Source organism: Chionomys nivalis, chromosome 5 (assembly GCF_950005125.1).
Source record: "Chionomys nivalis chromosome 5, mChiNiv1.1, whole genome shotgun sequence".
NCBI classification, from domain to species: Eukaryota; Metazoa; Chordata; class Mammalia; order Rodentia; family Cricetidae; genus Chionomys; species Chionomys nivalis.
In genome coordinates, this window is record NC_080090.1 from 11,956,561 (window position 1) to 11,977,990 (window position 21,430).

At 48.3% G+C, this 21,430-nt stretch overlaps 1 protein-coding gene and 1 non-coding gene across 2 annotated transcripts in view; one reads left to right on the forward strand and one right to left on the reverse strand.

The window, feature by feature from the left end:
• The window catches only part of Hhat (hedgehog acyltransferase), a 233,252-nt gene that overhangs the window by 187,134 nt on the left and 24,688 nt on the right, over positions 1 to 21,430 (reverse strand). Inside the window, exons 3-4 of the mRNA XM_057770209.1 lie at positions 20,982 to 21,049; positions 10,632 to 10,745 (exon numbers count right to left, since the gene is read on the reverse strand). Coding sequence (XP_057626192.1) covers positions 10,632 to 10,745; positions 20,982 to 21,049 — 182 coding nt within the window. The remainder of the gene's footprint in view (positions 1 to 10,631; positions 10,746 to 20,981; positions 21,050 to 21,430) is intronic.
• LOC130875267 (U5 spliceosomal RNA) lies at positions 19,356 to 19,471 on the forward strand. The gene has a single exon (XR_009057198.1). It is a non-coding gene; the product is annotated as a U5 spliceosomal RNA (small nuclear RNA).

The following is a 21,430-nucleotide window of genomic DNA, read 5'->3' on the forward strand; positions in this document are numbered from 1 at the left end:
TGGGTTAACATGTTTGCTGCCACAGTGCCTCTTCCTGTGTCCAGGTGCCAAATCCTTATTTTAAAATGGCACTGAGACTGGGGAGATGGCCCGGAGGCCATCTGTGCAATAACTGTGCAAGCAGGAGGACCTGAGTTCAGATCCCCAGCACCCATGCAAGGCCACTCAGGCTGGCACGCCTCTGCAGCCCCAGCATGCTATCGAGAGGTGAGAGACAGAGGCGGGAGAATCCCCAGATGCTCAGAGGCCAGTCAGCCTGAAGCGCACAGCGGTGAGGCGGAACCCAAGGTCCAACACTGAAGGTCGTCCTCTAACTTCTCCACCTCCCTAGCGACGCTGCCCTCATACACACAGACACACATACATCAGAGATATATACACATACAAAGATTAGTGAGTCCTTAAACTGCAATAAAGAGCCAGCAAGATGGCTCAGTGAGCAAAATTGCCTGTCAGCAATGTTGCGAGTCTTGTGAGTTTCATCCCCACGTGAAAGTGGAAGGGGAGAAACCACTCTACAAAGTTACACATGCCCATATGCACAGCATAAACATACACAAGAAAAAGACCGCAATGTAGAAATGAGCGTGTCTCAGCAGGAGAGAGCTTGCCTGGCATGTACCAGACCTTTGTCGTGATCCTTAGCTCTACCAAAAATAAAGGAAAAAAGCAGTAAGTTTTTTATTCATTCTATTTTATGAGTGTAAGTGTTTTTTTTTTACCTTCATGTATGTATGCATACCACATGTGTGCAGTGTTCACAGGAGATGGAGTTACAGACAGTTGTGAGCTACCATTGAGTAAGGAGAACTGAACCTGGACCTGGGTCTTCTTAACTGCCGAGCCATTTCTTCAGCCCCCAGGCTTTAATATTAAACGGCAGTGGTGTCGGCATAGTTTGATGTCTAAAGCTTCACGTCTCCTGTGTGATCTTCAGCAGGTGACGTGCGCTCTCTGTGACTCCAGTTCTTTGCTTACAACACTGGAGCAGTAACTATTTCACAAGGTCACCGCGAATATACTGGAACTGTGAGACATGCTTAGTACACGCCTGCAATGTAGGGGCTCCTCCTGGGTTGTGTCTGTAGTTCCGTTGCTGAGTGCTAGCCCAGTGTGCATGAGGCACTGTTCTAGCCCCGGGGCTTTGCAAGATGGATCTAGTGACACATGCCTGTCGTTCTAATCCTCACAGGGAGAGGCTAAGGGGTAAGGAGTTCAGGAAATCTTTGGTTAGATAGTGAGACTGTAGCTAGCCTAGGCTGTAGGAGACACTGTCTCCAAAGGGAAAAAGTGCAACGTTATCGGAGTGATGCATTTGAATGATGACTTTCAGAAACTTTTCAAAACTGCAAAGTCACGTGACTGAACTTAGATCTTCTGGGGAACAGGGTGAGCTAAGCCTGGCGACCCAGACCTTCCCTCCCAGCCCCTCAGGAGGAGGAGGCAAGAGGATCACAGACTGAAGATCTACCTGGGCGACTTAGTAAGACCCTGTCTAAAAACAAAAGGTAGAAACAGGGCTGAGAGTATAGCTTAGTGGTGCAGGGATCGCCTGACACACACGGGGTCAGCGGTTCAGTCCTCATATGGCCAGAGAGACAGAGGCAGACAGAAACAGGGAGAACTGGAGTGCAGCTGCCCATCTCGTCCTAGGTCTCAGCCCCTCTAAACAACTGCCCACGCACCCCTCTTCCACAGCCCTATATTCCAACTCTAGAGACCGTCTGAAATGTGAGACCAAGTCAGCCACTTCTGCGTTCCAAGGAAACCAGAGAAATGTGAAGTTCATTTTTACGGTTTTTTTCCATCCTGCTAACCACAGAAAACAGCCACACAAATTTGCCTCAAATTTTCCACAACTCTCCCACCTCTGGGCAGAGTCCAATTTCCAGAAATGAGGTCGCCAAAGACTAATTTAGCACATGGTGGTGGGAAAAGGTTCTTTTCAACACACCCTACAGCATGTGCGATGCGGACCGCGCACACATGTCTACACACACATGCATACACAGTCACACTCTGAGTGAGTGCTATTTGATCTGCTTGGGAAAAGCCTGTGTGCTGAGCTGCATTTGAAACCCACCACACACAGAAGTTGCTCCAACTTGGAACAGAAAGAGCCTTCAGAAATTCTTTTATTATTTATTTATTTTATTATGTATACAATGTACTGTCTGTGTGTATGCCTGCAGGCCAGAAGAGGGCACCAGACCTCATTACAGTGTTAAATGACCCTGGAGTCCCCGCCCACCCCCAAACATCATGAAAACCCAGGGACAGCATGGCCAGCCCTGAACTGACAGCAGGACAGGAAGGGGAAGGCCCCACCACCATCACCATAGTCCCCTCCACACACAGGCTGAACTCTGGAAGTGGTGGTCAGAGAAAGGCAGGGACACCAGAGTGCCAGGTCCATAATCAGAGCCTAAGCAATGCTCCCCCACCCATCTCTGAGGTGCTTAGGTATGGCTCCGGCACTTGTCCACCTCCTAGATACATAAGTGTGAAGCCTGCCATGAACCAGGACAGAACTTTTAAGTTTTCAAAAATAAAAAAATAGCATGCATCATGTCTTATCCCAAAACAATGCTTCTAATCTGTCACCAAATGGGCCAGGAAGTTATTTCCTGAGTCCCCAGGGATCTGAACAGGTACACAAGGCTTTGGTCACACCCTATGTCTGTATTGGGTTTCTTCAGAAGGTCAATTTACCTTTATTTTATGTGCATGAATCTCTGCCTGCATGTATGTCTGTGTGCCATGTACACTCCAGTGCCTGAAGAGGCCGGAAGATAGTGTCGGATCCCCTGGAAATAGTTACAGATGGTTGTGGGTGCTGGGAGCTGAACCCAGGTCCTCTGTAAGAGCAGCAAGTGCTCTTAGCCAGTGCTCCGCCTCTCCCGCCCCTCCCGACTCAGGTTGTTAAAGCTCACTGTCTTAGAGTTTCTATTGCTGTGATAAAACACCATGACCAAAGTAACTTGGGGAGGAGAGGGTTTATTAGGCTTACACTTCCGTATCATTGTTCATTACTGAATGAAGTCAGGACTCAAGAAGAGGCAGGAGCTGATGCAGAGGCCATGGAGGGGTGCTGCTTACTGGCTTGCTCAGCCTGCTGTCTTATAGAACTCAGGACCACCAGCCCAGGGATGGCCCCACCCACAATGGGCCAGGCCCTCCCCATAAATTACTAATTAAGAAAATGTTCTATATAGCAAGATCTTATGGAGACATTTTCTTAATTGAGGTTCTCTCCGATGACTTTAAATTGTGTCAAGTTGATATAAAACTACCCAGCACACCCACCTAGAAGTCAAATGGCCCCGTTCATTTAAAGGAGATTCAAATGAGAAGTGTGATTGGAAATTACTGATCTCTAGAAAAGCAGGCACAAGAATCTCAACCCTCCCCCAAGCTTCCACACACACATCCGGGCTTCTGTGTCTCTGGGTTGACTCCCACCTACTTACTAACCCAGGGAAGCGAGGAAAAGGAAAATCAACCTCAATATTGAGCTATAATGTTCCTAATTTAGAACTCTGAACTTTAAGCAAATACAATTTTATACATTTTCCTTTGTGTACATGTGTGTGCACACATTTACGGGTACACATGCATGTGTATGCATGTGTGTTTGGAAACCAGAGGTCTGTCTTGGGTTTGTCATTCCTTAGGTGCCATCTACCTTGATTTATTTTTATATTTTTTATTATTTTATGTCACTTATTGTTGTTGTTGCATGCGTGTGAGCACATGCGCATGTATGTTCAGGCCAGGATGCTTGTGTGGAGGTCAGGGGTAGCCTGTAAGGGTTGGTTTTCTCCTTCCACCATGTGGATCCCAGGGACCAAACTCGGGTCATCAGACTTGGAGGCAAGCACTTTTAGCGGCTGAGACATCTCACTGGCTCACAACTTATTTTTTGAGACAGGGCCTCTTGCTGGCCTCTAGCCTACCAAACAGGCGAGGCTGAACAGACAATGAGTCCCAGGACTCCTCCTGTCTCCCTCACCCACCACATCCAATCTTTCTTATGTGGGTTCTGTGATGCGGGTCCCCAGGCCTGCAGGAAAAGCACTTTACTTACTGAGCCTGTGTCCCCAGGCTCACACTGTTCTTTTTCTAATTGGGATTTTTATTGAGATAGCTGTAGGTTTGTGTGCACTCATAAGAAATATCAAAGACAGAATACTAAAGATGCCTTTAGTATTTCACTCAGTTTTCCCCAAAAGTAACCTTTTAAAAACCAAAGAATATTATCCTAACCAGGACACGGATAGAACTACAAACCACCAAACTGACTGATTTCTCCAGTTTCATCCCTAATTTTCTACACGATTCTATCACAAGGGTAGGTTCAGCATCTACCACAGCGAACATGGATCCACATCTTGGGATCTACACCCACTTCACGCCCCCACTGCCATCTCCACCTCCCACCCACTAATTTCTTCTCCATTTCCAAATTTCTTCATTTCTAAGAAATCACACAGCACCCACCAGAGATTCCACCACGTCGCTGTGGCCATCCCCAGTGTCACCAATGGCAGCATTCTCTACGGTATGGACAACCACGGTTTGCTTGATCACGTTCCAGCTAAGGACATCTCCCACGTTTGCAAGTTAGGGTTATCTCAAATAACTTTGATAACCACATCCCTGTGCAGGCTTTTCATGTCAAAAAATCATTTCTCATTTCCCAGGAATGACTGCAAGCCTGAGCCAGCATTAGTGGCATGCAGGTTACATGTCTAGCTCCACAAACAGCCTTCTGGTACCCCATCGTTCATCACCAGCAGGGGTACATGCGTAGGTCCGGCATTCCACACCACACGAGTATGTGTGGTTTCCCATGTTTCAGCAGACCCTTTCCAGAAAGTACACAGTACCGTCTCGCTGTGCTCTGGCTACGCGGATAAGAGTCACAGCCATGTGACACTTGGTTAGACGAGCTGGGAGAACCTACATGATGTGGGAGTGATTTCTTTCTAATCTGTTGCTTTCATTGGTTAATTAATAAAGAAACTTCCCAGGCCCATTTGATAGGCCAACCCTTAGGTGGGTGGAGTAAACAGAAGAGAATGCTGGGAGAAAGAGGCCGAGTCAGTGAGTCGCCATGATTCTCTCACTCCAGACAGACGCAGGTTAAGATCTTTCCTGGTAAGCCAGCTCGTGGGGCTACAGAGATACTAGAAATGGGTTAGATCAATATGTAAGAGCTAGCCAATAAGAGGTTATAACTAATGGGCCAAGCAGTGTTTAAAAGAATACAGTCTCCGTGTAATTATTTCGGGGCATAAGTTAGCCATGCAGGCGGCCGGGTGCCGGGGACACAGCCCCAGCGCACTTATTACTACACCTACGGAAGCAAATGGTGCCCTCACCTCTCTCTGGATTCCAAGGCATGAGAAGTAAAATGGGAAATTTTCAAAAGTCCAAAATGTTACAAAAAGAAAACCAGGACTTTCTTCACAACAGAGCTAAAGCCAGACTGAGAATGCCATGGCCTTCTGATGGGATGCAGAGCACATCACAGAAAACGGAGACAAGCAGACACCACGCCATGTCCCACTACAACTTGGGCCACTGACCCACTTCTCAGGATGGAACATGACCAGTTTTCCAGAAGGCAGTCTTCCTGAGTAAGCTAAAATCCTTTCTTGTTCATGCCGCGTGAATGTAACACCAGAATCTAGCCTGGCGCCTGGCACAAACAAATACTAAACGGCAGAATAAACAGCTGAGTGTGAGGATGGACAGGTCGATGGGTCAGTGGGTGGGAGGATGGATGGGAGGGTGGATGAGTGAGTAGGAAGGGGTGGGTAAGTGAATAAATTGGGGTGGGTGGATAGGGTGCATTGGTGGGTTAAAAATGGTTGGAGAAAGGGTTTGGGAATTGGCAGATGGATGGGATAATGGATGAATGAGTGGATGGGGGGTATGATATGGGCATCTGGATGGCAGTGGGTGGATGGATGGAAAATAGTGGGGTAGGGGCTGAGTAAAGGGATGGGTAGATGGACAGACGGATGAAATGGATAAGGTGGGTGCCTGGACAGATGGCGTTAGGTGAGCTGATGTACGTGTGGATAGGTAGATAGATGGGGGTAGAGAGGTCAATGCGTCAAGACAGAAGAATGTGGTAGAATATTGATGGGCGAATGGGTAAGCGTCCCCAAGTCTTCAGATTTAACTAGACAGAGGACAAAACCAGCATCAAAATGTTGGGCTTTGATCCACTAATGTGAAAGGCTACTGTCCTTCCAGTCTCAGACTCCACCTTACTCCTTAGAAAGGCTTTCGCCCCCACCAGTGCAGTCAAAGGCTTCATTTCAGAGCTCATGACTGGCCACCCCCTCTGCTCACAGCTACCAGTCCACAGCAGCCTAGTGCCAGCCTCAGAGAGGATGCCCCAACAGAGAGTACTGTGTGTCACCCCATCAGCCTGGGTATGACCCTAGCCTGGGACACTCGCTAACCACCAGACCTGTGCCCAGGCAATGGCAAAGCCAGAGCTGCTCCCCTTGTTCTGAAGTCTGTACTCATCAAACCTTCGCAGGGTCAGAACCCCACCTTAGTCAAGGCTCTGGCAATGGCCCCTCTCGTGCCTGGGTCTGCTTCAGGTACCTGTGCTGCAAGCACCACATGGTAACCAGATGTGTCTGCCACGAAGAGGGACAGCCAAAGTTGGGTCAGCACTCTCGCTGGCAGTGGATCAGACCACATCTGCCAAGAAACCACTCAGTGAGCACAGTTTGAGAAATAAAGGGAGGTAGTTTGTTACATTTTGATTCAATTGAAGTAAGTATTGAAATAAATAAATATAATACTACATAAGAAAGAGAATATACATATATGAAGTCCTCCCAAAGAAGAAAACTTAATCTGCTCCATCTCGGTCCAGACAGCTGCACCCCACGCAGCTCTCCTCAGGAGTACAGGACAGTGGGCCTTTATCCGGGGAGCTTCATCTTGTTAGACTGGCATTAGGGAAGGAGCAGAGCAGCTTCCAGGAGAAACATGAGGGCATGAAGCTCTGACTGTGTGTGGCTTTGACGCTCCTCAGGGAGAGGCCACTTACCCCACAAAGGGCCAATTCCAGAGGACCAGGTTCCTCAGCCCTGTGCACACCCAGCAGTGAGGACCTGAGCCATGGGGCCACGACTAACCATGCCGTTTCTCCAGCCAGACCACAGCAACAAAAGCACCGAGCCCCACAGCCAGCAGCCTTCTCAGAGCCCCTACAGGGTCATTTTAGTTCTGAGGACAGAAAACACAGCGTCTTAGGTGGTGGGAAGCCACAGAGGCATGAGAGAAAAGAGGCAACTGTGACCTACCCCCTCTGCGTCCAATCACAACAGACTCGCAGCCAGAGCTCAGCCATTACTCAACCTCCTTTGGTCTCCTCACAGAGCTTGGAGGAAACCCAGACAGGGACTGACCTGGAGGAAAAGCATTTAATCTCAGCCAAGCAGCTCAAGGGAAAGCTTGATTACTTTATTATTTTACATGACCTGAGGAAGGGAGGAGGAGGGGAAAGGAGGCAGAGAGGAGGGGGAGAGTAGGAGGAGGGTGGAGTATGCCCCTGGAAGTGGCCTTGCCCTCGTTAGGAGGTGGTGGCATCCTGGATGGAGATGGAGCATTCTTCAGGAGTCAGGACTGTGACTGAAAACCAACTGATGCCCGCCCCACCCCAACGCCAAGCACACTTCCCAGGCTTTGAAATGCCCCAGAGGACAGCAAAGTAGACGCAGCTGCAGCCCAAATCTTCCACCCTGAAAAAGCACCAAAAACAACTCTGCCAAGGAAGGCCACGAGGAATACTTGGTCCAGGTGCTGAGAGGCTGAGACTAACGAGGCCAAGGTGGCGGTCCAGACTCACAGAAAGGCCAGTCCGGCAGACAAAGCAGCACTGTGGCCCAGCTGCAAGCAGACCTGCCAGCCAGCTGCCTTGCTGTCCAGTCTTGGTCACACAAGGGTGAGACACATAAGGAGATGACTCAGCCCTCGCTCTGCCTCCTCCCCAGCATGCGGGAAGATGTGTTCCACAGAGGTGAAGCTGATTCTGCCGGCCCAACCAGACCTGAGAGCGCCACACAGGAAGCTGAACAGTTCCACTTCCCACGCCCAAACTGCAAAGCCACCTCCTGGGACGCCTCCGACTTTGGAATGGCCAGTATCCCTGGCCTACTCCTTGCCCTCTGCGCTTGCTGCAGACGGGATAGCCACCACCATGCCAGGCATGGCTCAGGGACCAGCACTGCTTCATTTCTGGCTTTCCAGTTAGCCTACCACCCCCATATGAAAGCAATGTAGCTTCCTAGTCCTGAGCCCAGATCAGCATGAAACAGAGCAGTTCGGAAATACAGTCACAGGCCCAGACCCACCTCGGTCCTCGAGGGCTGTGGAACCCATCGGCACCTCCCTTCTTGGCTCCTGTACAAAGGACTGACCCCATGTCTCCTCACCTTAGGCACAAACACAGCTCTGCCACTGAGCTGCCTTCCCACCTGCCTCACTTCTCTCCCCAGCACCACATAGAAAACTCCCAGGAGCAAAGACCAGAGGCCAAGAGCAGCAGTCACCAGGTTTTAGGGACTGCCCACCTGCAGACGTGACCTGGGAAAGTACCACTTTGCCATCACTGCCCAGAAGCCAGTGCCATCTCTGCTGCAGACCTGAGGACACAGGCCCAGAGGCAGGGAGTGACCAGTGACAGACTTGATGATCACACACACTGTGAATGACTCCGGTGCAAGTTCTACACCGTGAGTTCAACCAGCCTTGGCTAGAATGGTAGTAATATCAAAAATAAAACACACACATTTTCCTGTTGTTGCTCCCTCTAGAACACGAATCACAGCTATCCTGTTTCTGTGTTGTACTAGGAATTATAAGATGTTGAAAGCATGTGAGCTGGTTATCGGCGAATGCCATGCCATGTGGGGCCTTGGGGCCCAGAGACAGCACACGCATGCAGGCATCTGATACCACACCTGACCTCCCGGGTTTGACCTCCTGGTCTCACATCATGGAGAGAGAGAACTGACCACAGCAAGCTGTCCTCTGACCTCCACCTGTGCCATGGCACACGCACGAACACACACAGACACCCAGGGTCCACAGCCACACTGCCTCAGAAGGGAAGCCTGAACTAAGAGCATCAAGGAAACTGAATCCCACACTGACGGATCCCAGCAGCCGTCTCGTTTCCCACTGCACCCAGAATGCACCTGTCAGGGTCCACACTCCCAAGTCTCCTGTGCATGGAATCATATCTGGTAGATTTCTCTACAGCTGGGCTTACTAGTTCACCACCACAAGCCAGGGATGCCACCACCCACAATAGCTGGGCCTTCTGCCACTGATGGCTAATTAAGAAAATACCTTACAGCTGAATCTTATAGAGGCATTTTCTCAGCTGAGGCTCCCTCCTCTCAGATGTCTCTAGTTTGTGTTATAGGAGGCTACTTGTTCCCGGCTGCCCAGAACTGAAATAATCACACAGAAACTATAATATTTAAATCACTGTTTGGCCAATCACTTAAGCGTATTGCTAGCTATCTCTTATATCTTTGGTTAACCCATTTTTATTATTTTATATTTTACCATGAGGCTCGTGACCTACCGGCAAGGTTCCAACCGGCAGCTTGCGTCTTTCCCCTCTGGCAGCTCCTTTGGCGTCTCTCTGACTCCACCTACTCTCTGTATATATCTTTCCCAGCCTGGCTATATTCTGTTAAGCCATTGGCTGAAAGCAGCTTCTTTTTATTCATCAACCAATAAAAGCAACACATATACAGAAGGACTTCCCACACCAAGTTTGTGGTGGTATTTCATTTTTATTTTAATAAATAAAGCTTGCCTGAAGTTCAGAAAGTAAAACAGCCACACTGTCCAGACTTAGAGACCAGGCCACAATAACAAACACCTTTAATCCCAGTAGCCACACTAGTTTGCCATAGAAATCGTGCAGTGCGTACCTTTAATCCCAGTGGTGCGTGCCTTTAATCCCATCCCTAGAGAGGTCTATAAAATGGGAGGAGACAGCTCTCAGACACAGTCTCATTCTGAGATTCCTGGAGGCAGGCGCAAGAGCCAGTGGCTGGCTGCTTTGCTTTCCAGATCTTCAGGTTGAACCCCAATTTCTCTCTGAGTTTTTATTAATCATGCTTCACTAGTTTGTGTCAAGGTGATATAAAAGTAGACACTACAATTGTGATCCACCAGGTGGGTCCTGGGAATAGAACCCGGGGCCTCTGGAAATGCAGCCAGTACTCTTCACTGCTGAGCCATTTCTCCAGGCCCATCTGTCTCCACTTCTAAACAATAATTTCTGAACTGTGAGGCCACACATAATCTCCCAAGTAAGCAAGTCTGCATGAGACCATTCCAGCAGGGATGAGCTTAGTGAGCGCCAGCTGAGGTTAGCTCAGGCTGAAGTGGTTTTTAGCAAACAGTCTGGAGGAAATCACAGTAGGGTGAAATGAGAAGACACCTTTGACCCAAGAGTCACTAAAACTGTCCCCAGGCTCCTCGGTGCTACCCCGTCTCCTGATTCAAAGCTTGGGCCTCTTCACCAAACCCAAAGGAGAAAGAGGCTTAAAAGCAAATGATACACAAACTCGTACCTTCTTTGCGAGCAGCGTGGCCAACTGAGACACAGCTGCATGGCCAAGGAAGAGCCACACCAGGCTCTGCTTCCCCCACTCCAGCCAGAAATGCCACTCAAAGTCAGTCGGGTCCTAGGAGGGAAGATAAAAGAGTGGCATTACCAGAGGGGCTGTGCCGTGTGTGACCTGGAGAGAAGGCATCGCCAGAGGGGCTGTAATGTGTGTGACCTGGAGAGAAGGCATCGCCAGAGGGACTGTAATGTGTGTGACCTGGAGAGAAGGCATCACCAGAGGGACTGTAATGTGTGTGACCTGGAGAGAAGGCATCACCAGAGAGACTGTACCGTGTGTGTGACCTAGAGTGAAGGCGTCACCAGAGAGACTGTACCGTGTGTGTGACCTGGAGTAAAGGCATCACCAGAAAGACTGTACCGTGTGTGTGACCTGGAGTGAAGGCGTCACCAGAGAGACTGTGCCATGTGTGTGACCTGGAGAGAAGGCGTCACCAGAGAGACTGTACCGTGTGTGTGACCTGGAGAGAAGGCATCACCAGAGGGACTGTAATGTGTGTGACCTGGAGAGAAGGCATCGCCAGAGGGACTGTAATGTGTGTGACCTGGAGAGAAGGCATCGCCAGAGGGACTGTAATGTGTGTGACCTGGAGAGAAGGCATTGCCAGAGAGACTATACCATGTGTGTGACCTGGAGAGAAGGCGTCACCAGAGGGGCTGTGCCGTGTGTGACCTGGAGAGAAGTTGTCACCAGAGAGACTGTACCGTGTGTGTGACCTGGAGAAAAGGCATCACCAGAGGGACTGTAATGTGTGTGACCTGGAGAGAAGGCATTGTCAGAGAGACTGTACCATGTGTGTGACCTGGAGAGAAGGCATCACCAGAGAGACTGTAATGTGTGTGACGTGGAGAGAAGGCATCACCAGAGAGACTGTACCGTGTGTGTGACCTGGAGTGAAGGCATCACCAGAGAGACTGTGCCGTGTGTGTGACCTGGAGAGAAGGCATCACCAGAGAGACTGTAATGTGTGTGACCTGGAGAGAAGGCATCACCAGAGAGACTGTACCGTGTGTGTGACCTGGAGTGAAGGCATCACCAGAGAGACTGTACCGTGTGTGTGACCTGGAGTGAGGTCACTGGGAGTCCAGATTCTCTCAGACAGCATTTACCCTCCCACCTTGAACTGTCCCCTCCAGCCTGGTCTCCGCACAATTCTGCAGGTGTACCTTTCCTTCTAACTCAGTCTTCATGGGCACTGGTCCTCCAGGGTGGACTCTGTGCTGTTAGCCCACTGTGTAAAAGGTGAACAGACTACTTGTGTTCAACTCCTGTATCCAAGATCACATGACAATGATGGGTGCACTCCGATGCTGTGGAGTTACCTTTCTCTTGCTGCAATAAAGCACCATTATTGAGGAAACTCGTAGTTGACAGAGTTTATGTGGGGCCTACAGTTTCAGAGGCCAGTGTCCATGACCATGAAGTGACAGAGAGCAACAGCAGGCAGACAGACATGGCGCTGGAACAGCAGCTGAGAGCTCACATCTGGATCCACAAGCACAGGGGAGAGCACTAATGGTGAGGGCTTTTGAAACCTCAAAGTCAGTGCCCAATGACACACTTCCTCCAACAAGACCACACTTTCTAATCCTTCCCAAACAGTTCCACAAACTCATGAGGGCCATTTTCATTCATACCCTACTGATGCCAAGATAGTTCTCACTAATAAGAAAGATGTAATTGGATATTTAGTGCATTAACAGAGGGTCAGCTGTACTAACTCTTACTGTACTTACAGTCAGCATGATCTCTGGGTAAAGAAATGAACTAATTTCACACCAACTTGCAATAAAAGAATAACTATAGTATGTATCCACCTCTTCTTTTGAAGCAGCTCCTGTAAGCAAACACTCGGGTACCCGGTTCCTGCTCTGGGAGGCATCCGCAGGGCAGGTGAAAGGACATGGGGAAATTCAGCCTGAGGAGCTCCATTGACGGCCTCAACAACAAAACTGAGCACAGAGAGACTGGCTGCCCACAACACGCAGCATGGTCAGTGAACAACTCATCACCACACGATGGTCAAAACTTCTTACCCAGCTTATGTGGGTGGGAAAGGGGCCTTCTCATGCCTGCTAAGGCAAACAGCCTCCTTATCTCTCTAGGAGGATTCAGCACCCCACTTGAGGGAAATAAAGGGGAAATTTTTAAAATCCCACTCGAAATGTAAGAAGCAATCTCATGCCTGTTATTAAAATAAAACACTTGTGTGCTGGTCAGGGTTTTGTCAACTTGACAAAGCTAGAGTCATTGGAGAAGAGGGAGCCTCTGTTAAGAGAATGCCTCCATAAGATCAGGTTATAGGCAGGTCGGCAGGGCATTTTCTTAATTAGTGTTTTATGTGGGAGGACCCAATCCATTGTGGAGGGTGCCACCCCTGGGCTGGTGATCCTGGGTTTTCTAAGAAAGCAGGTTGAGCAAGCCAAGATGAGCAAGCCAGAAAGCAGCACTCCTCCATGGCCTTGCATCAGTTCCTGCCCCCATGTTCCTGTCCTGACTTCCCTCAGTGGTGGAGTATAAGCTGAAATAAACCCTTTCCTCCCCAAATTGCTTCCAGTCAATATTTCATCACAGCAATAGAAATCTAACTGTGACAAGTTGCTTCCCAGGACTGAGTTCCCAAATAAGACCACACACACATCAAAAGTTTAGAATTGTGTTAGCACACCACAGTCAGACATGTCACTTGTGGAGATAGTCAATCCTCAATGTCAACTTGACTGGACTCGGAATCACCTGGGAGACACACCTCTGCCTCTGCCTGTGAGGCTTCTCCCATAAAGACTGAACCACTCTAAAAATGAACGGGACCATCCCACTTGGCTGGGTTCCCAGGCTGAACTGAAGTGAGAGCTGGAAGAGAATGAGCTGAGCATCCTTCATCTCCCTTCTTCCTACCACAAAGTCATGTGACCTGCCAGCTCACATGCCTGTCACCATGATGAACTGGGCCCTCAAATGTATGAAATAATCTTCCTTCCTTAAGTAGCCTTTCTTAGGTATTTAGTCAGAACAACAAGAAAAGTCCCAGGCGCCTCCTATCCTGAGTTAACTACCAGGCTTTACTCTGTCCTGTTTACTAAAGAACCACACTCGGGGCCAGCGAGACTGTGGCGAATAAAAGAGCTCACTGCACAAGTGTGATGACCTGAGTTAGATCCCAGAATCCATGTGACAAGCTGGATGTGGTGATAAGCATTTGCAATCCCAGCACTTCCAGGGCAGGGGCCAGACAGACAGGACATGCTACAAGATAACATCCTCTACATATGACAGGGAGCTGCACACATGGTCACGTGAACAAGACCCACACAATGGCAACACCAGCTGAGATCCCACTGTGGCCGGGGAAAATCCTTCACAAGGCTCCATCCACACATGAAGAGCTCCAGGCAAGCAATGGCTGCTAAGGCAGGCAGAATCATCTTCTCCAGGAATAGGTTAGCCAATCCCAAGTGGTCAGCCCTAAACACATACAAATGCAAGCAACACTAGATGAACTTAGCAGGTTATAGTCCACACACACACACACACACACACCATTAACAAAGAGGTCAGGATGTTGACAGGAAGTGGGTAGGGCATGAAAGGAGTTGGAGGAGAGAAGAATGGAGAGGGGGTGTAAACAATGTAAACACGGTACTCATGTATGAAATTCTCAAAAGCTAAAATGAAAAATTTTTAAGTATGAAAAAAAATTATGGCCCCAGCCTCTCTGACAAATCACAACTTTTCCAAATTTCAGCCTCGGGGAGAAATCTATGCAACGCAAGGTAAGGCAGGGAGGTGTTAGTGATAAGGTTAGTCAGGCTTTCTGCCCTAAGTTTAGGGGGTTCTATATCATTAACTTATGAGTACTCTTAAGTGTTGGGATTTTTTTCTTTTTTTCTTGTAAATAAATATTTTCTGAACTGGGCATCATGGTGAATGCCCACAATGATAGCACTTGAGAAGAGAAAGTTAAGATCCAAGAGTTCAAAGGTCATCCTCCTTGACATGCTGAGTTCTGGGCAAGCCTGGGCTATAGGAGCCCCTGTCTCAGAAAGATACATACAGAGCTAGAGAGATAACCCAGTGAGTAAAGATGCTTGGGCAGCCTGGCTCTCTGAATGAATCCCCAGGGGCCTGTATGCCAGAAGGAGAGAATCAGCTCCCGCAAGGTGTTCTCTGGCCTCTGTGCATCGAATGTGTGCGCACATACGCATGCACACATGCAAATAAATAAATAAATGTGAACTGTTTTTGAAAGAAGTCATGGCAGTGATCATGTGCTTTTTGTTGATGGATATTTTACCAACACAGGGTTCCAGCTCACCTGCTGTGTACTGATTCCATCATCATTCCAGCCCCCATAGCACAACTCCATGCCTTAGGTTAGAAGGTGGGAAACTACATTTCCCAGAATGCCTTGCTGCCCACCTGTCCATCACCTATCTGTCTTCTGATGACTCTTCTATGACTCTGGAAGTGGATGAACGTAATGATGGCTGTGAGACTCTTCTGGAGGAAGAATGCCACTGGCCCTTTATTGAATACTACAGGGTCCATCAGCTGACGTGTGCAGCTTCCCACCTGATCATCTCTCGTTAGTGGGCTCACAGCACTGCCTCCCGAGCCAGAAGCTGGCAGAAGGATCAAACTCACCTCAAAAGGAAGAGAGTCCCACGGGAAATCTGCACAGAAGAGGTGTGCTCTCTGAGTGAACATGGGCTCACCCCTCATCGAGAAGTTACTGAAAGACATTTCTTTCAACAGTTGCTTTACTATTTCTAAAATGATTCAAACTAAATCATTTTATTGCTCACAGTTTCCAGGATGAAGTCTCTCCCTCCCGTAGGACAAGATGAACCTCCTTTTCTGTGACACTCAGTCTCTGCTGAGCCACCTGTGCCCATCCACACGGGCGAAGAGGAGGCTGGCAAGGAGGGTGGTACCAAGAGAGTCAGCTCAAACAGCACCATGACGAACACCCCCACCACCTCAGCCTGGCCTCGTGGTTCAGGGATAACGGAAGGAAGAGGAGAGTCCTCACAAGAGGGAACCACTGGCTCTGCTGGTAAAGGACTTGCTGTGCAGACATGACGACCCCAGAACCCACATAAAACAACATTAACAAAAAAAACAGGTGTAGTGACTTAGGTGTGACCCCAACACTGGGGAGGTAGAGACAGGAGAATCCCTGGGGCTCACTAGCTAAGTAACCTGTCTCAAAACACAAGGTGGCCTGTGATGGAGTAAGAGCCTCAAGCTTGACCTCTGACCTCTGTGGGCATGAGTCTACAGGTGCACACAAACAAATCCACAAAAGAAGTAATTACATCTGAAGGACCTAACTGATGTAAATAACCTCCTTTAGTGTCTTCACCCCAACACCCTCTGGCAACAGATCTCACCCACCAAGCTCCCTCACACTCTGGTTATACTGGCCTTACACATACTTGATCTAATACAGATAGATTTGTTCCATAGCTTTCCCTTAATTCCTGACGCTAACAGAAAGCAGGTCTGTATCAGTTTCCGCAGCAGAATCTCTAAGCTGTGTGCCTTATGAAGAAAGGAGGTTTACTTAGCTTCTAGCTTGGAGGCTCAAGGTCCTGGTACCCGCTATCATAAGAACCTTGTGGGAGATGACAGGAGCATGTGTGACTAAGGAGATCACAGGACAGAGCAAGATGCCAGACCAGGCTGCTCCCTTCTGACGACCTTCCTGTCCTAGAGTCTCTGCTGCTGTGATGAGCACCATGACCAAAATCAAACAGGGGAGTACTGTATGAGGCCACTTGTCAGCCCCGAAATAATCCCACAGAAACCATATTATCGGCTGGGCGGTGGTGGCGCACGCCTTTAATCCCAGCACTTGGGAGGCAGAGGCAAGTGGATCTCTTTGAGTTCGAGACCAGCCTGGTCTACAAGAGCTAGTTCCAGGACAGGCTCCAAAGCCACAGAGAAACCCTGTCTCGAAAAAACCAAACAAACAAACAAAAAAAAAAACCATATTATTTGCAATACTGTTTGGCCAATAGCTTAAGCGTATTTCTGGCTAACTCATATCTTAAATTAACCCATCTCGATTAATCTGTGTATCGCCACAAGGCTGTGGCTTACCGGGTAAAGTTCCAGCATCTATCTGTGTCCAGTAGGGCTACATGGCTTCTCTCTGACTCTGCCTTCTTTCTCCCAGCATTCACTTTAGTCCCGTTTCACACACACACACACACACACACACACACACACACACACACATACACACACTGCCTAGCTCTATTCTGCCCTATCAGGCCAAGCCAGTTTCTTTATTAACCATAACCAATGGTATTCACAGCATACAGAGAGAGGAAAGTTCAGGTTATATTCTGTCATTGAGAGAAATCACAGCAGAAGTTCAAGGCAGGAGCTTGCAATAGAGACCATGGAGGAACGCACTGGCTTGTGTTCAGGCTCACAGTTAGCTAGGTTTCTTATATAGATCAGGCCCACCGGCCTAGGGATGGCACCATTCACACTGGGCATGCCTTCCTACACAATTGGCAATCAAGGATATGACCCTCAGATCTAGACAATTCCCCAACTGAGACACCCTCATATATATAACTCTGAACTGTGTCAAATTGACTCCTGAAAAGCCCCAATCCTTTTCTTCCTTTGTTTTGGTTTTCAGAATTTCTCTGTGTAACAGCCCTAGCTGTCCCTTTTCTTTTTAAAATGTGTTTAGCATTCATATGTCTGTATGCCTGAGGTGGCCAGGAGAGGGTGCTGGATACCCTGGAACTGGAGCATCAGATGATTGTCAACCACCAGCTGAGTTCTGGGAATCAACCCTGAGTCCTCAGCAAGAACAGTCAACCTCTTACCTGCTGAGCCTTCTCTCCAGGCCTGAAGCAGCTCTCATAAACCTCCTGCCTGCTTCACTGACACACTAAGAACCAAGTTCTCAACATCCAGCCATAACCAGACCATAGCAGAATCTATGTCTAAAAGGAAATGCTAAATTCCAACATGAGCTCAGGAACACACACACACACTTGCACATGCACACACACACACATACGCACACATGCACGTACACATACACTCATGTGTGTGTACAGCATGCATGCCCACGTGAACACACGTGTGGGCATGTACACAAGCACACACTCACTCTTCTTCACACTGACCATGTTTTCTACAAAGCATTTGGAGAGAAGAATTGTAAGTCACGGATGAGACTGATATAATCGGGAATAGTGACCCAAAATATGTAAATTAAGACAGCTGTAGTGGTGATATTTATAATCTCAGTATCCTCAGTATCAAGGACAGCAGTTCTCAACCTGCGGGTCACGACCCCCTGGGGGGTCGCATATCTGATATTTACATTACAATTTATAACAGTAGCAAAATTACAGTTATGAAGCAGCAATGAAAATAATTTTATGGTAGGGGGTCTCCACGACATGAGGAACTGTATTAGAGGGTCACAGCGTTAGGAAGGCTGAGAACCACTGGTCTAGGGGATACAGGCAAGAGGATCCGAAGCTCAAGGAGTTGTTCACCTACATGGCGGACTTGAGGCCAGCCTGGGCTACATGACATCCTGTCTAAGAAGAAAGAAAAAAAAGAAAGAAAGTAAGAGAGAGAGAGAGAGAGAGAGAGAGAGAAGAGAGAAAGAAAAGAAAAAGAAAAAAGAAACACATAGCACCACAATAGAACTACAGACCGTATTACAGAAACCAATGCCTCTTCTACAAAATGCACTGTCAATTTACACAAGTCATAATGCCCGCTCTCCAGAATATCAGAAGACATGGAGAAAATAAATATCTCCAGTCCTTTGGGGACCACAGCCTTTCACTCGGGCCCTTACATTCAGAGAATTTGGTTTCTGCTCAGAAAGTCGTCTGACCTTCACAAAGTGAGTTTGAAGCCCACAGGGTGGCACGTGCCTGCAATTCCAGCACCTGGGAGGCGGAGACAAGAGGACTGCCGTGGGCCAGCCTGGGCTAGAAAGTGAGCCTGTGAGCTGGAGGCCAGCCTGGGCTACGTGACTAGACACTGTCTAGGGGGAAAAGTCAAAGCAGTTCTTCGAGCTTCTATACCTAGGGTGCAGCGGTAACACAAGCTGCACGTGATCACGTCATCACGTGATCACGTTGTATGGCACGCACAAAGGAGCGCCTAAACCATCAGGAAATTTGGGTCAGACTCCTGGACTTTCTCCCCAGTTTACAGAGTTCTCTACAGAGATGGGAATTCCCCAGTAAGCTTTGTTATTGTTCCCACTGCTTGTAGGTGTATGCTTACTTCAGAATAAGTAAGTTTTATAGAAAAGAAACAGAAATAATAGAAGTCCCCATAAACACAAGAATTACAAACAAGTTCCTGCGACTGAACCAGGAAGTCCAGACCTCTCTCCGCTCTGCCCCCTTAGGGAACCAGGCATTTGTGAAACCTCAAAGCCATGTGAGTCAGACAACTCATTTGCATACCCATAATTCCTTGCACCTAATACAATGTTTGAATCTTAAAATATATATGTGTGTATATATTTCACTCAACATCTCTAGCCAAAACAGATTGGAAGATTACTTTATAGACAAGGTGGTGTGAAATTCCTAGGGCTGAAAAAGTCACCATCGATGAACTAGGAGATGAAGTTACTCGTGTACACAGCTGAAAGAACATTTCCTTATACTCTGGTTTCTCTTCAGATCGTATAAATCTTTCGCCTTTTACTAAAGATTTCCGTGGAGAGGAACAAACCTGAGTGTTCACCAATTTTTTGTGGCCTTGTGTTTTGCAAGGCTGGCAACTTGGTTTTAAAGCTAGAATGGTAACGACTTGCTAAAGAAACCACCTTGTCTCTAGGAACTGCTCTTCTGGTGTACTATAAGATATGGGAAGGTGAAGACTTGAAGCTTCTTTATCTCCTAGTAGACAGCTAAAGAGCCACACTACAGAGCTGGTCTTTGTGAGGTGGAGCACAGGCAGAGAGCTATAATAGAGATTCTCCACCTAGCATTCAGCCCTACTCTCAAATAACATCCGGTGCTTCTCATCTGTCTGCTACAACCCCTCTGTGGACATGTGTGTATAAATTCACTTGAATGCACCCCTAAAGATCGTTCCTAACATTGAACATGACCATATGCGGGAACCTAGTTGAAAAGGTGTGAGTTAGGTTAGCCTTTGAGAAAACCATATTCTAAACGCAGCTGTAATTTAAATAACACAGGACCTAGAAATATTTGACAACTGAAAAGAGTGGAGTTCAAAGAGAAGTGGTTTCAATACACTGTGCTGCCCCACTTAAACCACCCCTCGCCAGCCTAGAACCGCGACCCTTCGGTGGGAGAACAGAACCAGGGCAGCCTGATGAAGGTTCTGCACCTACAGATGGACAACAGAGGCACAGGGAGAAGGGCTGGCACCCTGGCGAAGGAGGATGGGAGCTGAAGTTGCCCCGGTACAGGCCTCAGGACAGGGTGGATAGTGGCCCTTTGGAAATGACTGTCTCCAAACACTTGTTGGGAAACAGGGAATTCCGAAGATGAACTGCCATTTTATGCCCCAAACCAGTTCACGAGAGCAGCCCGTCTCAGGACAGGAGCACTATACACACAGAGTAAGCTGAAGAAGAGCCTCGTGGCACTCGTTAAACACTGAAATACGTTAGCACTTTGAACACTTCAACATTGAAAATGGAAAAATGAATACACCATTCAGACATAGCTTTGCCTTGAATCCCACCATCAACTTGCCCTGAGCCTCCCACCATCCAAGTCAACACTGACATGGGGTCCTGTTAGGGAAGGAGGTGGGGGTGGTTTGAATAAGCTCATCTATTTGAATACTTAGTCATCAGGGAGTGGCGCTACTTCAGAAGGATTAGGAGGGGTGGCCTTGCCTGTGCATCAGGATGTTGAACTCTCCGCTACTTCTCCAGCACCACATCTGCTTGTGTGCCCTGCTCCCTGCCATTGTAATGGACTGAGCTCTGAACCTAGAAGTGAGCCCCTAATTAAACACCTTCCTTTATAAGAGTTGCTTTGGTTGTCTCTTCACGGAAGTAGAACACTGACTAAGAGTTTCTGGTGGAGCAGAAGGGGAAGCTGGCATCTCTCTTTCCAGGGGAAGAAGAGAAGCTGGTGCCCAAGCACAGTACTTCCAGAAAAGAAGAATAGAACACAAGTATGATGCCTTGGCCAGCAGAGCACACTCTACCATCTCAACAGAAAGGCACACAGCACCAGGCACTGCTCCATCACACTAAGCAAGGCTAACACTGGCAGCATCAGAAGACTGGTCACCCCATACCTTCTTCAGTCCTCCAAATAGAGTGTCTGTCTCCAGCTCAAATTCTTGGTCCAGTTCATCTTCATGCTCTAATAAGGAAAAAAAACTCTGTTAGTCACATCTTAACTAAATTGGGTCTAAATAGCAGACATACCTAAGAAGATAAACTACGTCCTGCAAACTCAGCAGCAGGCAGACCTGCCACACCCCTGTAGTTCCTTCCTTGTGACTGAGTCCCAGGAACGCAAGGTGGGGCCATGGAAACGTCCCTCTCACCTTGGATAAAGGTCACAAAGAGAGAGATCAGGACAGAAAAGTGCTCAACACAGGGAGTCAGGGAAGGTTGAGAGGCTCAGCTGCAGAGAAACAGGCTGTCCAAACAGCAGGGTGCGGGCCCCCTGCAGGCAAGGTGTCTTCACGGCGTCCTGGTGGTCACTCCTCATGGACAGATGATTTCTGGTGGCAGGTTC